The sequence below is a fragment of the Ictidomys tridecemlineatus genome, chromosome 5 (genome assembly GCF_052094955.1).
Source record: "Ictidomys tridecemlineatus isolate mIctTri1 chromosome 5, mIctTri1.hap1, whole genome shotgun sequence".
In the NCBI taxonomy this organism is placed as follows: Eukaryota; Metazoa; Chordata; class Mammalia; order Rodentia; family Sciuridae; genus Ictidomys; species Ictidomys tridecemlineatus.
Genome location: NC_135481.1, coordinates 174345143 through 174360610, shown reverse-complemented (window position 1 = coordinate 174360610; position 15468 = coordinate 174345143). Strand labels below are relative to the sequence as shown.

The 15468-nt window shown below is 59.9% G+C and overlaps 1 protein-coding gene across 6 annotated transcripts in view; it reads left to right on the top strand.

The window, feature by feature from the left end:
* Positions 1-15431, top strand: part of Snph (syntaphilin) — a 45689-nt gene extending 30258 nt beyond the window's left edge. The window contains exons 3-7 of one of the 6 annotated variants that reach the window (XM_078051553.1): positions 2513-2540; positions 3274-3915; positions 4439-4645; positions 8057-8206; positions 11198-15431. In XM_078051553.1, coding sequence (XP_077907679.1) covers positions 3734-3915; positions 4439-4645; positions 8057-8206; positions 11198-12356 — 1698 coding nt within the window. In that variant the 5' untranslated portion in view covers positions 2513-2540; positions 3274-3733 and the 3' untranslated portion in view covers positions 12357-15431. Of the gene's footprint in view, positions 1-2512; positions 2541-3273; positions 3916-4438; positions 4853-8056; positions 8207-11197 lie in introns of those variants that run through there. The other 5 variants (XM_078051555.1, XM_078051554.1, XM_078051556.1 and 2 more) reach the window with 5 other exon arrangements.
* Positions 15432-15468: the final 37 nt, after the last annotated feature.

The window sequence follows — 15468 nt, the reverse complement described above, 5'->3', positions numbered from 1 at the left end:
TGTGTGTGTGTATATGTGAAAGTGTGTATGTGAGACTATTTGTGAGAGTGTGTGTGTATTGTGGGTGTGTGTATGTAAGAGTATGTGTGTTGTGTATGTGTGTGTTGTGTGTGTGTATGTGAGAGTGTGTATCTGTGCAGATGTGAGACTATGTGTATGTGAGTGTGTGTGTATTGTGTGTGTGAATTGTGTGTGTATGTGTGAGTGTGTATGTGTGTATTGTGTGAGTGTGTGTATTGTGTGTGTATTGTGCATGTGTGTATTGTGTGCGTGAGTGTGTATTATGTGTGTAGTGTGTGTATATATGTGTATATTGTGTGTTTTGTTTGTATATGTGAGTGTATGTGTGTGTGAGTGTATGTATTATGTGTGTATGTTGTATGTGTGTGTTGTGTGTATTGTGTGTGAGTGTGTGTATATGTGAGCGTGTGAGTGTGTATATGTGAGAGCGTATATGTTTGTATGTGTGAATGTGTGTATGTGTGAGTGTGTGTATTGTGTGTGTGTATATGTAAGTGTGTGTGTTGTGTGTATATGAGTGTGTGTGTATATGTGTGTGCATATGTAAATTTGTGTATGTGAGAGTGTGTGTGTGAGTGTGTGTATGTTGGGTGAGTATATGTGTGTGTGTATGTTGTGTGAGTGTGTGTTGTGTGAGTGTATGAGTGTGTGTGTGTGTGTGTGTATTGTGTGACGCACACTGACCTAAGCCCCACATACGTGTGGTTTCATGTTGCATGTGTGGGCTCAGGTCGGCTCTCACAGTAACCACAGAGGTACATTTCGTCACTGTCCCGTGTACAAATGGTCCCGAGGCTCTGAGGAGTGGCAGGAGCTGCCCGAGGCCTGCATCTGGGATTCGAGCCCAGGTCTGCTGGACCCTGGTGCAGGCCCCCAGGAAACCCGGGCGTGTGGGGGACCCGTCTCAGGGGTGGACGCAGCAGGGTTGCCATGGTGCCCACAGGATGGGAAGTGGAGGGAGCCAGGAGCACCGAGGGGCTGCTCCCTTAGGTTCAAAGGATGTGCTGCGTGCTTACCAGCCAGGCCACTTCCATTGCAAATGGCAGCCTCTGGCTGCCTGGGGACAGGCCTGTGGGACTCCAGGCTGAGCTGGTGGCATGGTGACAAATGCCATGACAACCTGCCTCCTCTCTGGGGCCTTGGAGGGAGGGAGGACCTGAGAAGGCACAAGGCACATACTGAGGCGTCAGAGCAGAACTTGGAGAGGTGGCTCCCTTTGAGCCTGGGTGGCTTCTGCCCGCCCACAAGGGACACTGCCTGTCAGGTCCTGTCCCAGTAGGGGAAGTGCCACTTCCACCTCCATCCCGGATGAATGGCTGGCTCTGCCTCCCAGGAGACTGTCCGCGGCATCCAGGTACCAATGCCGGCCCTGTGGAGGGAGGAAGGAAGAGGGGGCGCAGGAAGAGGGAGGCAAGGGACTGCCGGGCAAGGTATCAGCAGGGACAAGTGGGGACAAGGCCTTCATTGTACCCAGGCCACACGCAGCTCTGAGCCAACGTGGCATCTTGCCTGCCTCTCAGGACGTGGCCCTGGAACTCTACCTGGACTTTCCTGGCTCTTTAGCAACTTGCGCCAGAGCTGGCGGGCAGGAGAGAGCCCCGTGCTGGGCTGGGAGTCCCGCGGGTGCTGGGCTCAGCCTCCTGCTCGCCTTCTCCCAAAAGCCAGGGGGAGGGGCGGTGACAGAGAAAGGCCTGCAGAACCAGCCTGGAGTGAACTGGAGGCCAGAGCCCAGCAGACTACAGTGAAGCAGGCTGGGGATAGAGCTCAGCTCTAGAGCCCTTGCCTCGCGTGCCCAAGGCCCTGCGTTCTATCCCCAGCACCACACACACACACACACACACACACACACAGCCTGCCTCAAGGGACACTGTGAGAAGTAAGGGGGCAGGATGCAAGGAAGCCCTCAGCAGGGCCACCTGGCCACAGAGGGATTCAGTGGATGACAGGTGATCTTTGGGCTGTTGCCCATCCAGGAGGAAAGACCACTAGCCCCTGCCAGTGCCACCCCCAGCTGCTCCTGGTGCTTGGGAGACAGTGAGCCGTCCACACCAGCACTGGGGGCACTGCTGGCCTGCCCCACACCTGCCCGGAGCTCCTGCTGGGGCTGCCCTGTGGCTCCTGGAGGCCCTGCCTGGGGGGCGGGACACGGCCAGGTGAGCAGCTCAGGTGACAGGTGTGGTGTCTGTGGCTCCTGCAGCCCGGCACCCGACACCTCCAAGCAGACAATGCTGGCTGTGTCCAGGCCTCCAGGGGAATAGGCCATCTTTGTCCACCAAGGAGGCAGCCCCTCCACTGGCTGGGAGGCCCAGACTCTTGGGAGGCCCTGCTATGGGAAGGGGTGGTCCCTGGCCCAGGGACCCTGAGGTTTGAGACCCAGTCCTTAGTGCCTGATGTTGGGCTGGTACCCAGGGGGTGACCCGGACACTCCCTTCCCTCCTGGGGGCTGGTTCCTCATTGGTGACAGGGGACTAATCACAGCACTTCCCCATAGGGTTGTTGGGAGGAGTCGATGGCGTAATGTACGTAATGTGTGGCACGGGGTCTGGCGTGGAGCGGGCTGGACGCTGCTCTCCCTGCACGAGGAGGTCCACAGCACGAGGACCCCAGCCAAGTCTCCTGGATCCCAGGCCACTGTCCTCAGTCCCTGCTTGGAAAGTCGAGGGCTGCCTCTGGAGCTGGCTTGGAATTAGCATTTGGCTGCAGAGAGCCTGGTCCCTCTGCGTGGCACTCTAGGGGTCCAGCTGATGCCCACACGGCCCTCCTCCCCACCTGGCCACCGCCTCGCTGGCATGGAGCTTCCCCTTCCCTAAAGCCCCACCGGCTGCCCTTGGAGCCTGTGCCCCTGCCCAGGAAAGAAGCCTCGGACACCTAGCAGGAGCCAGTGGCCAGAGTCCCTCCAGCCAAGGACGCTTCCTGTAGGGCCCACCCACCAGCACAGCCAGGAGCAAGCAGAGGGGGGTTCTGCTCCGTCCCCACCCCCTCTTCATCTGCGCTCAGCCTATGCCTTAAGCTCCCGGGCTCTGCCAGGCTCAGCATGCGAGGTTGCATGGGGGGCTGCGGGGGTGCCTGCATGCAGCGTGGGGCTGGGGGCCACGGCGTGTCCCGTGTCGCAGGCAGGTGCTGGGCATGTTCATGGAGATGTGTGTGGTGCACCTTGGAATGACAGGACACGGGGCCTGCTTGTGTCTGTGCGCGTCCGTGTGTCTTTCTACACGTGTGTTGGTACGTTGGTCTGTCTTGTCTCCCCTGTAGACGGGAAGCCCCGAGCATCGCGCCACCTGGGAAGTTGATGGTCGTCGAGACCAGGCCAGCCTCACCTGGGGCTCCTGGTCCTGCCCGGGGGTCCTCCAGACTGCAGCCTCGGCCGAGGAGGGGGACGAAGAGCGGGGGAGGCGGGATCAGGGGTCAGGGACCCAGCCCTGCGTGGCAGACGGGGCCCTACTCCTGTTGTCCCGGTGACCCTGGGCACGACCTTTGCCCTCCCTGGGCACGACCTTTGCCCTCCCTGGGCACGACCTTTGCCCTCCCTGGGCACATTCACTCGTCTGGAGACACCGGGTTGGACTGATGGTTTACAGCCACCCCTGGGGCTGTGACAACCCGTAGCAGGAACCTGTGCACCAGCCCCTTGAACTCACTGGGAGAGGCACTTGTGGCCAGAGCTTCGCCCAGTCCTCGGGTGTCCTGCCAAAGGGTGGTGACAGGAGAAGCCATGCCGGGCAGCGGCCCCAGTGAGAGGATGACATGGCCTGGCCCGGCCCTCCCCGCGGCCCCCCCAACCCGCCCTCTCTCCTCAGCCCCGGGGACACCGCCTATCCCGCCCCTCACCCGGACCCGCAGCCTCATGGCCATGTCCCTGCCAGGGAGTAGACGGGCCTCTGCCGGTTCCCGCAGGTGAGTCTTCCCCTGGCCCAGAACCTTGGCCTCCGGGGGCGGGAGGAGGGCGGGAGGAGGGCAGGCCTCGGTCCCCACCTGCCATGGACCTGCAGTGTTCTTTGAGCAGATCACATCCGGGATTTCCAGTCTTTAAAATGGGCTTGCCAATGCTCAGCCCTCCAGGAAGGGCTCCAGGGCTCCAGTGACGGGGAAGAAGGCTACCTGGAGGCTCCAGCCTCGGGGCTCCTACCAGGACCACAATCCCCTCCCCGGGCTCCACTGGCCTCCGTTCGTCGTCACCCAGGCCCTCCTCCAGTCCCTCTTAGATCTCCTACCCTGGGCTTGGGGGACCCTGGGACTTGAGGACTCACAGAGGGGCCCCACCCTTGGTCCACAGCCCCGTCCACCCGCTCCTTGTCCGGGGACCCCCGAGGACCAGCCTCCTGGCTTCCATCTTGATTTGCGCTGTCTGTTTTGTCACCCCTGTCTCTGTGCTCCCCCTTGTCCCCCTCCCCCGCTTCTCTCCCTGATGGCCCCAAAGTGGGAGTACTTTGGGCCGCAGCGGCCTGGCTGTGTTCGCCCAGTGTCCGCAGCTGCCCACCAGCCAGAATGAGCACCTGCCTCTTCTCCCCGCCCCCAGGCGCACCTCGCCCCCGGTGAGCGTGCGGGACGCCTACGGCACCTCCTCCCTCAGCAGCAGCAGCAACTCGGGCTCCTGCAAGGGCAGCGACAGCAGCCCCACGCCCAGGTAATCGGCCCTCCTGGAGCCCGCAGCAGGGCTTCTGACCATCCCTGACTCCAGGATGTGACAGCCGCACGACCTTGAGCAGGTCACTGCCCCCCTGTGAACCTCAGTCCTGTCTTTAAAACGGACATGATAATACTCACCTGCACAAAAGCAAATCCAGTGTCCCAAGTAACCTCGGGGTGATGCTTTCAGAACACGGAACATGAGGTAGGCGGCTTTCGAAAGCTTAAGTGCTCCTCCCCCTTCCTGTCCCACCATTCTTTGGGAGCAGCATTTGTCCTCAGCACCACAGGATGGCTCTTGTACCACCAGCCATCAGGTCAGCCATCCAGGAAGAAAAAAGATGGAAAAGACCCAAGACCCCCTCTGCTGTCTTCCCCCCCACCCTAAGAAGACACTTTCCCTGGGAAAACCCTGCTGACACCTCATTAGATAAAAGAGGGCCATGTGACTATCTCTAGCTGCAGGCCAGTGAGTGCAGAGTTGGACTTTTCCCCAGCACAGTGCCACCCCAGACAAAACCCAGATCCTGTTGGGAAGAAGGCAGGACCCCTGTGGGCACGCCACCAGCATGCTGCCAGCTTGCTCTTCTCAGGGAACACTTTGAGAGTGGCAGAAGTGGCCAAGTTTTGGAAAGTGAGATGTGTTATAAAGGTGCTGAGTTGTGGTGTTGGACACCGTGCGTGCGTGAGACTGGAAGAGCAGGGCCAGGTGTTCAGGCAGGGAGAGGGGGGTCAGGTGGACAGGCAGGGAGAGGGGGACTGCAGGTCCTCAACACCAGGAAGCAAGAGCAGGAAGGGCCCCTCATTCTGCTGAACTAACCATGGGTGGTAGGGGAGCGCGAGGAGCTGCAGGGAGTTGGGATTTGGCCTCTTCCTGTCTCTGAGTCCCCATTTCCTTGTCTGTGAAGTGGAGCTAACAGGCAGAACTTCAGTGAGCTGAGGGCCGTACGCCTGCCCCTCATCCCACATGCCAATTATTGCTCTTATTAGGACTTTGATCGGAGTCAAAGGTTCTGGGCAAGAAAAGCCCAGGAGATGTCCTGCCTGCAGCTCCCAAGGCCAGAGCCCCTCTGGGGAAGACCCATGTGGCCCTTCCAGCAGAGAGGCTGTCATTTGTGTGCAGTGAGGTCCAGAGCTGTGGAAGCAGTAGATCTCAGGATTTTCCACCAAGACACATGTGACAGATGACCTGTGCAGGATCCCCCAGTTTCCTGCTTGCATCAGACCTCAGAACCCTGAGGATATAAGGGGATGTGTTAGCTTACGTCTGCAAAAGTCTATAATGGGCAATTTCAATATTTTCTCGTTAGTAACAGATTTTTCTAACACATCTCATAACCGTAGCCCTCAGGGTCATCTCAGCCCCAGCCGGAGCTGTGGTTCTGCAGAATCATCCTCCTGCTCATCACGAGGATAGCTGCCCCTGGGTCAGCCAGGGTGCCTGTTAGAGCCAAGCTTTCAAAGGCCTGCATGGCTGAGAGACACGCATCAGAGCATGTTTTCCTTTCCTTTTATTTTATTCTATTTTTTTGCTGGGGAGGGGTACTAGGGATTGAAGCCAGCGGCGCTCAACCACTGAGCCACATCCCCAGCCCTTTTTTAATTTTTATTTTGAAACAGGGTCTCTGGTCTCACTAAATTGCTTAGGGCCTTGCTAAATTGCTGAGGCTGACCTCAAACTTGCAATCCTCCTGCCTCAGCCTCTCAAGTCACTAGGATTACAGGCACATGCCACCACACCCAGCTCTGTTTATATATTCATATATGTATTTTACAAAGATAGAGAGTTAAATGTAAAAAGACTCATGAAAGAAAATGGAAAAATATTAACACGGTCTCTTCCCTCTAACCTTCTACTTTTACTAGTTTTATCTTGATTCCACTAATACCACCACCACCCACCACACCCCAGGCATGGAGGACAAACTGCGACCCTCTGGCCAAGTCCCTTACATGAGGAGGACAGGTAGAGGGCCACATGGGCCTTAGGACAGTCCATGTGGCTTGCTTCTCATTTGGAAAGACATTTTTTTTTTTTTTAGATAAAAGGGAGAAAACACAAGCCCCCAGCCCATGTCACCCCCTGCCCCTTGCCAAGCTATAAAGAGGCCTACATGGGATTGGGCTTGAGTCGAACTCAGGGACCAGGAGGTGACTACACAGATGGCATTTCTCCTCCTTCTCACACTAGTGCCACGTTCTCTTCCGTGGTTTACAAGCTACAAACACTGGAGAGATTCCACAGGACTTTAAAAATGGCCTCCAACTTTAGGGCCCACCAGGGCCTGTAAAGCGTCTGCCCCTCTCTGTGTCTGGAAGTCCCCATCCTGGACGGAGCAGGGTGGGACAGCAGCAGGGCCTGAGTCTCTGGTGACGTGGGGACATGCCTGGGATTTTAAGGCAAGATGCAAGGAGGTTTCTTTAAGTACAGAAGATCCAGCAGCCAGGAAGCCGTGGGTGGAGCCGTCTGGGCCTCAGTCTGTTGTGGAGCAGGGGGCAGTGGGGGGGCCCTTCCTCGGGGAAAGCCTTGGTCGGCCCTGGTCCCTGGCACGGCTGCCCTCTGGTTGGAGATTCCTCCTCCTCTGCGTGGTGGGGCTGTGTGTGCCGCACCCAAGACACGTCACTGCCGTCTGCGCAGCCTGCTGCCATTCAGGGCCCTGCAGTGACAGCCCATCCTCAGAGCCACAGGTGTCCATGCATGTGTCCCCAGAGGGTGGCAGTGTGGCCACCCATGGACCATGGCCTGGCACAGGTGGTCACTGGTGAGGGCACCAGCAAGGTGATGGGGGTGTGGGGGCATGCAGGGGGCTAGGACTAGGAGTCCCGTACCCAGATCCGCACTCCCAATAAGTGTGGCTTCCGTGACATCCACAGGTACATGAGGGTGGGTGAGGGCAGAGTGCCCTCCAGCGTCTCCCTCCCTGTGCCCAGGCTGTGTGGGCTCCAGGCTCCAGAGAGGAGCGCTGTGACACCGCCCTTGACCTCCATGCCACCTGGAGCCCGCCCTTCCTCCCAGCCTCTGCCCTCAGGGTCCTTGTCCGGGGCTCTGGCTCACCCTGGGGCTGGCTGTGGGGCTGGGGGCAAGAGCCGGCCTCTCTGAAGCCAGTGCCCCTCTCAAAGGTGAAGGCACCCTGTACCCAGGGCTGCCATGAGGACCATGCAGATGGCAGCCGGAGGGCGCTTGACGAGGTGCCAGGTGCCGGGTGCCCCTCCTGGAGACCCCTGTCCTGGGTTTACTCATCAGTCCCTCAAATCCAGAAGGCTCCCCTGCTCCTGGGGCCTGCGCAGGAGGCGTGGTTTGGAGGCCCCTGGGGGTCACGGACTGAGGATGGTTAGGCAGGTGTCCCCTGCCTGTCCCCCACAGCGCCAGTGCCCCCTCCTCCCCACCCCATGACGGCGTCCCTTGCAGGCGCTCCATGAAGTACACACTGTGCAGCGACAACCATGGCATCAAGCCCCCCACCCCCGAGCAGTACCTGACGCCGCTGCAGCAGAAGGAGGTCTGCATCCGCCACCTGAAGGCCCGGCTGAAGGACACCCAGGACCGGCTCCAGGACCGGTGAGCGGGCGGCTGGACAGTGGGGTGCAGCCCAGGGGGCCTCTGAGAAGGAGGAGCGGCCAGGGCTTCGCGGCGCCCACCGCACCCTCCTTCCCCCCAAGCCTCGTCTGTGCCCCTTAGCAGGACCCGCCCCCCAGCTCCCCTGGATGACCCCAGGAAGCTGCTCTGGTCCAGGTGGGGGCTGCCCCAGTGAGGAGCTGGCCTGTCGGCCTTGCTCCTGTGGCAGTCTGTCCCCGACCATGGGCCCTGTTGGCCACTTCTCTTCCCTGTCTGCTGGGGAGCTGGAAGGCAGGGTTTCTCCTGGCTTAACCCTCCTCTGGCAGCTCAGGGTGAGTCTGAGGCTGGCTTTGAACTTGGGATCCTCCTGCCTCAGCCTCCCAAGTCTCTGGGATTTCAGGAGTGTGCCACCGCACATGGCTTCTTTTCTTATATAGCACCTTATCCTAAGTGACTGTCACCATGCAACTCACCTATCCAAAGTACACCGCTGGGTGCCTTCTAGTGTGGCCACAGGATTGTGCAACCGTCACTGTCATCTAACTCCATCAGCATTTTTATCACCCCAGAGGGAAGTCCTGTTCCCATTAGCAATCACCACTTTTCTCCAGCTACCCGCCCCTGGCAACCACTGGTCTCTCTGTGAAGTCTGTCTTTTTGCATGCGTGGACACACCTTTCTTTCTTTTAACATGTTTAGTTGCCGAGTCGGACACTGTACCTTTATTTATTTATTTGTGTGGTGCTGAGGATTGAGGCCAGTGCCTCGCACAGGCTGAGCCCCAGCCCCAGCCTGACACATTTTTCTTGCTCTGCCAAGCAGCCAATCCGGTCGGGGTGCCTTGTGGTTTCCAAGCGCAGGTTTGGGGTGTGCTGGGGGCCTGGCTGTCCTTGAGCTGGGCTTTCTATTTTTGTTTCTCATCCTCTTCCTAATGATCTCCAGGCTCTGCCTGACCTTTTCTCACTAATATTCCCAGGGAGCAGATGGCCCATCTCCCAGCTGCTTTTCTAGGCCAGTTCCGAGGCTCGAGAGCAGACCACCCGCCCTGCGTGGCCTGGGCATGCGCACGCCGCAGCCCTGTCACTCGGCCCTGTGGCCTCTGTGGCAGGTCCTTCCTTGCTGGGCTGCCACACTACTGGCCCTCTGTGGGCCCATCTCAACTCCTCAAAGATGCCCCGTGCTTGGCCACTCTGTGCTCTGTACACCGCGTCCCCACCACTCCAGGAGTCTTCCCCGTGCGGCTTCTTTGGCGACCTCCTCCTTCAGGACCCAGTTCAGACATAATGCTCTGTCGTCCACGGAGGGCTGGAGAGCCACTGCCCCCTGGGGTCCAGGAGGCTCCAAGAACCAGCCAAACTGAGCATGCCCAGTGCCTTCTTCCCAGCCCATCTTCTTGGGGGGGGGAGGAGGGGGAGTGAGCAGTCGGGGGAGAGGCCAGGAGTGAGCCACGCCCGAGGCAGGAGGAATGAAGGCCACGTATCCCTCGTATCCCACGTATCCCTCGTGCTGTGAAGTGACATCTGTTACTTCCACTTGATTATTTATTTTTGGTACCGAGGATTAAACCCAGGCTAAGCCACATCCCCAGCCTTCTTTTTTTTTTTTTTTAATTTTGAGACAGGGTCTCGCTAAGTGGCTGAGATTGTTCGAGGCTGGCCTTAAACTTTGGATCCTCCTGTCTCTGTCTCCCTTGTTGCTGGGATCACAGGCCTGTGCCACCACACCCGGCTTGTCATTGCTGCTCTAAGTGACTCAGGTTCGCTGCTGCCAGGTCGTGTCCTGTTGGATGGTCAGCTACCTTCCAAAGGAGGCCGCACTGCTGGCCACGTGGCCACTGCAGTCCGCGAGGCCTGGTCCCTTTGGTATGTTGTGGAATGAGATCCTGGGCCTAGTCCTGAAATGGAATTTCCATTCTGACTTTGAAAAGCACGTGGTTCCTGATCTGGGACCGTCACTCTGCTGAGCCCAGGAACCCCACACTGACGGCCGCGGCATCGGTGGATTTAGGGCTCCAGCTGAGTGGGTGCTCGTGGCCTGGAGGGCGAGGCTGCCCAGGGCAGGGGCCAGTCCGTGGAAGGCTGTCCTTCCTTCTCACTGCCTCGAGCCGGCCTCTGCTCGGCCTTTCTGTAATGTCCTGTCTGCACCCTCCAGTGGTCCTGCTGGCCTGCGCCTGCCCCTGCTCTCAGGAGCAGCCCTGTCTTTCCCCAGCCGTCTTTTCAGCTCTCCTCCTTAGAGTAGATGCAGAGAAGAAACTTCTAGCATGGCTGAAAGCGAGAGTCACTCCTGCCACTTCTCACCCTCCGCTTGGGGGATGGCAGAAATGTAGCTCCCCCTGCCGACATCGAAGGTGGTCACTTCTCTCAGGCCACTGTCCTCTCCCTGGGGGCCTCTGGCCAAACGTCCCTTTACTTAAAATGTTCACCACCTGCTTTAGTAAGAGGCTGCATCCCTTTCTATAGAGCAGAGCTTTTCTGTCTAGTTTCTGTTGTTTTACATTAAAGTTTTATTAGGTTTTTTAGCCGAGCATGGTGGCATCCGCCTATAATCCCAGCAGCTCAGGAGGCTGAGGCAGGAGGATCCCAAGTTCAAAGCCAGCCTCAGCAAAAGTGAGCACTAAGCAACTCCGTGAGACCCTGTCTCTAAATAAAATACAAAATAGGGCTGGGGATGGGGCTCAGTGGTCGAGTGCCCCTGAGTTCAATCCCTGGTATCTCCCCCCCAAAAATCTTCTGCAGCTCAGTCCTGGGGGATGGGATATGGACATTTCTTCTCTCTCCCAGGAGGAGGCCCCTCCTGCCTTCAGCCCTGGCCTCCTGCTCCACCTGTCCTCCTCCTCCTGGTGGGGTAGAAGGGAACCAGGCAGGGGGTCCTTCCTTTTATTCCTAGCACAGAGCCCTCTGTCCTTGGTGACCCTGCCCCGTCCTTGCCTCTCCCTGGTGGTGGTGACAGGCCAGGCAGGCAGGCAGCGAGCAAGTGCATCTCATCTGCTCACAGGGACACAGAGATCGATGACCTGAAGACGCAGCTGTCGCGCATGCAGGAGGACTGGATCGAGGAGGAGTGCCATCGCGTGGAGGCCCAGCTGGCCCTGAAGGAGGCCCGCAAAGAGATCAAACAGCTCAAGCAGGTCATCGACACGGTCAAGAACAACCTGATCGACAAGGACAAGGGGCTGCAGAAGTACTTTGTGGACATCAACATCCAGAACAAGAAGCTGGAGACGCTGCTGCACAGCATGGAGGTGGCCCAGAACGGCATGGCCAAGGAGGACGGCACCGGGGAGTCCGCCGGCGGGTCCCCCGCCCGCTCCCTCACCCGCAGCTCCACCTACACCAAGCTCAGCGACCCTGCTGTCTGCCAGCCTGGTGACCCCCCCAGCGCCTCCGCCGAGGATGGACCTGACAGTGGCTTTGTGGCCGCTGATGACACGTTGAGCCGGACGGATGCCCTGGAGGCCAGCAGCCTGCTCTCATCCGGGGTGGACTGCGGCCCCGAGGAGGCCTCGCTGCACAGCTTCAACCTGGGGCCCCGCTTCCCGGCCAGCAACACCTACGAGAAGCTTCTGTGCGGCATGGAGGCCAGCGTGCAGGTCAGCTGCCTGCAGGAGCGCGCCATCCAGACGGACTTCGCGCAGTACCAGCCCGACCTGGACGCCATCCTGGAGAAAGTGACCCAGGCCCAGGTCTGTGGGACAGTTCCCGAGGACAGGCACCGGGAGCCAGATCCCCACCCCCCAGGGCCCAGAGACCCTGATTCAGCAGTGGTGGTGACCGTGGGTGACGAGCTCGAGGCCCCGGAGCCCATTACCCACGGGCCCACCGCGCACGGGCCTGGAGCCAACCCCAGCCCCGGCCTGTCAGTGAGCGTGGTGTGCCCCGTGGAGGAGGAGGAGGAGGCCGCCCCGGCCGAGAAGGAGCCCAAGAGCTACTGGAGCCGCCACTACATCGTGGATCTGCTGGCCGTGGTGGTGCCGGCCGTGCCCACGGTGGCCTGGCTCTGCCGCTCCCAGCGGCGCCAGGGCCAGCCCATCTACAACATCAGCTCTCTGCTGCGGGGCTGCTGCACGGTGGCCTTGCACTCCATCCGCAGAATCAGCTGCCGCTCGCTGAGCCAGCCGGGGCCCAGCTCGGCCAGCGGGGGCTCCCAGCTCTGAGGAGGCCTGTCCCCGCAGCACCCGGCCGCCTGACCACTGATTGTAGGGATGCCCTCCTCCCCTCGCCTGTCCCCATGGGTATCTTCTTATTTATTTTGTTTTGGGTTTGGAACCATTTTTACCCCCCAACATTACCAGGGTCCAGGAGAAGGGCTTGGGGGAGACACCCCAAGACTTCCCTAGAGAGAAAGGTAAGAAAGGCCAAAGACCAGGAGTGAGGGGCGCACTGAGTGGGCAAACTGCAGAGAGAGAAGCTGGTGAGGGCCCCCTGTGTCCACCTGGCCCTTGAGACAGGGTGGGCCCTGCTTAGGAAGTCTCTGCTCTGGGGAGGCTTCCCCCCTGCACCAACCTGTCCAGTGGCCTGTCCACTCCATGTCTTCTCTCCCAAGTCACCCCTTGCCCTGCGCCCAGGTTTCTGGGCCAATATTATCCCTTCAGATGGAGGCAGCCGTGGCCCAAAGTGCAGACAGCTGACCCACGGACTCGGGGCAGGGTCTGGATCCCAGGCCTGGGCTGGAGCTCCAGTGCCCCCCGGCCTGCCCGCCCCTTGGGATTCAGAAGCATGGGGCTGCCGGGGGCAGAAAGCAGGGTGGGCTCTGTGTCTGTCTGTCCTCCCAGGCCCTCCCCACCATCCACTTTCCTCTTGGTGTTTCTGGGTGTGTCCGATCGTTCTTCTGTGAGAGAGCTAAGCCCCACGGGCTCGGTGCTGCTGGGCGGGGACCCTCACCCGAGACAAGGTCCCATCGCGAGTATCCACCAGCAGGAAAGGCGTCAGGGGCAGGGCGGTCCAGGGAGCCCTCCACCTTCTGAGATGAGGCCATCTCATCTGCTGTCTGCGAGGCCTGGCCGGACTCAGGAATCCTCGGCCAGTTTGAAAAGCTGGAGGCCCCCACGGCCCCTGGAGCTTGCCCGAGTTTCTCTGGGGGCCTCGGGCCCAACTTCTCCCTTGCACTACGTTCACTTTGGGGACTGGTTCTCCCTCATCCCAGGACCTCCAGAGAGGTGGCTGCTTTCTTTCCGGGATGAATGTCCTTGTGTCTTCAACCTATCTGCCTCGGAGGAGGGTGCAGATTCTGGCAGATCTCAAAACGGGGTCCAGAAGCCATGGGGTTTGTCCAGGCCACCGCAGGGACGTGTTTCCCGGGCAGGGGCCTGGCAGAGGGGGTTGGAACTCTGCAGCCACCTTCCCCCTGCCCAAGCCCAAGCCCAGTCAGCCTGGGAAGCTCACTGTCCCCAACCCTTGCCTGGAATCCCGTGGGAGACCCCAGAAAGCCGGTGATGTCAATTGCCATGACTAGTTTACAAAGTCACATCCCTCCGATCATCGGACCCACCTGCCAGACGTCAGGTCCCACATGGGGAGTTGGCAGGACCCTAGGTCTCACTTGGTCCTCTGGCCTAGGGGCCACTCCCTGCCAAGGTGGCTTGCCCTCACCCCACTGCCTGACTCTCGGGCTCTGCCCTTCCACTCCGTGCCCTCCCCGCAAGGGGGCACCTGCATGCCCTGGGAATGGGCAGCAGCCCAGCCATTGGGGCAGGAGCCCCCCCACGCGCTTTGTGCCTCCAAAGACCCCCACCTCGTTTGGGGCCTCAGGCCAGCCCTCCTTCGCGCAGCTCCCCCCCCCCAGCTGAATCAAGCCCGAATGCCTGGGGCCTGCTGGGGCCGCCCCACAGGACACTGGGCTCGTGCCATGGAGGAGGCAGGGAACAAAAACAATCCAAAGCCGAGCCAGGACTGGCCACGGACCCAGCCTCCCGAGCCGTGTCCTCACGGAGCTGCGTAGCGTCTCCCTAGACATAGTCAAAGCTTTGCAGACAAAATAAATGTACGAACTCATCTGACGCCATAGAATCTACGTGTTTTCCACTGGGACTTAGTCGAGCTCTGCGCCCCTCTGCCCCTGTCCGCGTCTCGCTGTCTGTGGCCTTCCTAGTGTGTCTGTGTGTCGGTGGACGTGGGCAGGGCGCCTGGGGCTCTAGGCCACTCTGCCCCGCTGCTCGAGAAGCCGCTTGGAAAGCGCTGGGCAGTGGGTGGGCCTGAGGCCCGTGGAGGAGGGGTCGGGGCTGGCGGACGCCTCGACTCCTGCTCTGGGCCAGACCTGCGTGGGTCAGGGGGCCCAGCCCATCGTGTTGGGTCCCCTCTGTGGGTCTGCTGGAGCCTTTCTCAGGCTTCTCTTCTTGCCAGTGGAGAATGCAGCTCACTGCCCAGCCCTGGGACAGACCTGGGCCCGCACGGCTGGTGCCCTGGTCCAGCTCCTGGGCCTGTGTGACTCAGTATCCTGCATCTATGCAAAGGGGCAGTGCTGCCCGAATAGTTCCCAGAGGTGGCTGAGCAGCAGCCTGCTGGCTCCAACTCCCGGCCCTAACGAGCGGGGCCCCGGACAAGGGCCTGGGAGGACAAGGCTGGGGCCGGGGGCTGGGCCTCCCCAGAGCACTGATCCTCCAAAGCTCCCCTTTCCCTTCTGCTTGACCCTCCTCCTGTCGGGGTGTGGCCCTCCCACCTGCACTTGGCTTCTGGAGTAGAAGTCGTCGGGACCCCCCTCCCAGCCCTGGCTGGAGCCGATAAGTCCTGAGGAACGACATCCCCAGGAACCATGGTCTAGAACTGTTGGTCCCTGGGAGCCCAGAGGCCAGAAGCAGCTTCTCCGCAGTTCAGGACCAGGGCAGCCCTGATGCCCCTCAGGTCACAGCTCAGGCAGGAAATGGGAGCTGGGCCCGGGCTTCTGCACGGAGAGCTGACCCTGAGCAGAGTTTAGGACCAGTATCTCCCAAGGGAGTAGCTTAGACTTTCACAGAGCACCCTCCAGGGCACCACGAGCACAGGGGCGTCTGGCAGCACTTGGGGGGGGCGGCAACTAGTTCTAGACCAACACCTGCCGCGAACTCACGACTCCCTCTCTAACCTGGGGACAATGCCATCGGGTCACAGTGCACTCTTATATTATTAGACCATTGACGGAGAGTTCAGGGGGCGTGGGAAGCGGGAGATGGGGAGGGTCCTGACTCTCGTCCCCTTTGTCCTTTGTTCAGAGTCCTACCTGCACCAGACAGCTCTGATTAAAGCATGAGCACACAGCAAGACTCTCCGCCTGGTTTCTTTGTGCAGTGTCAT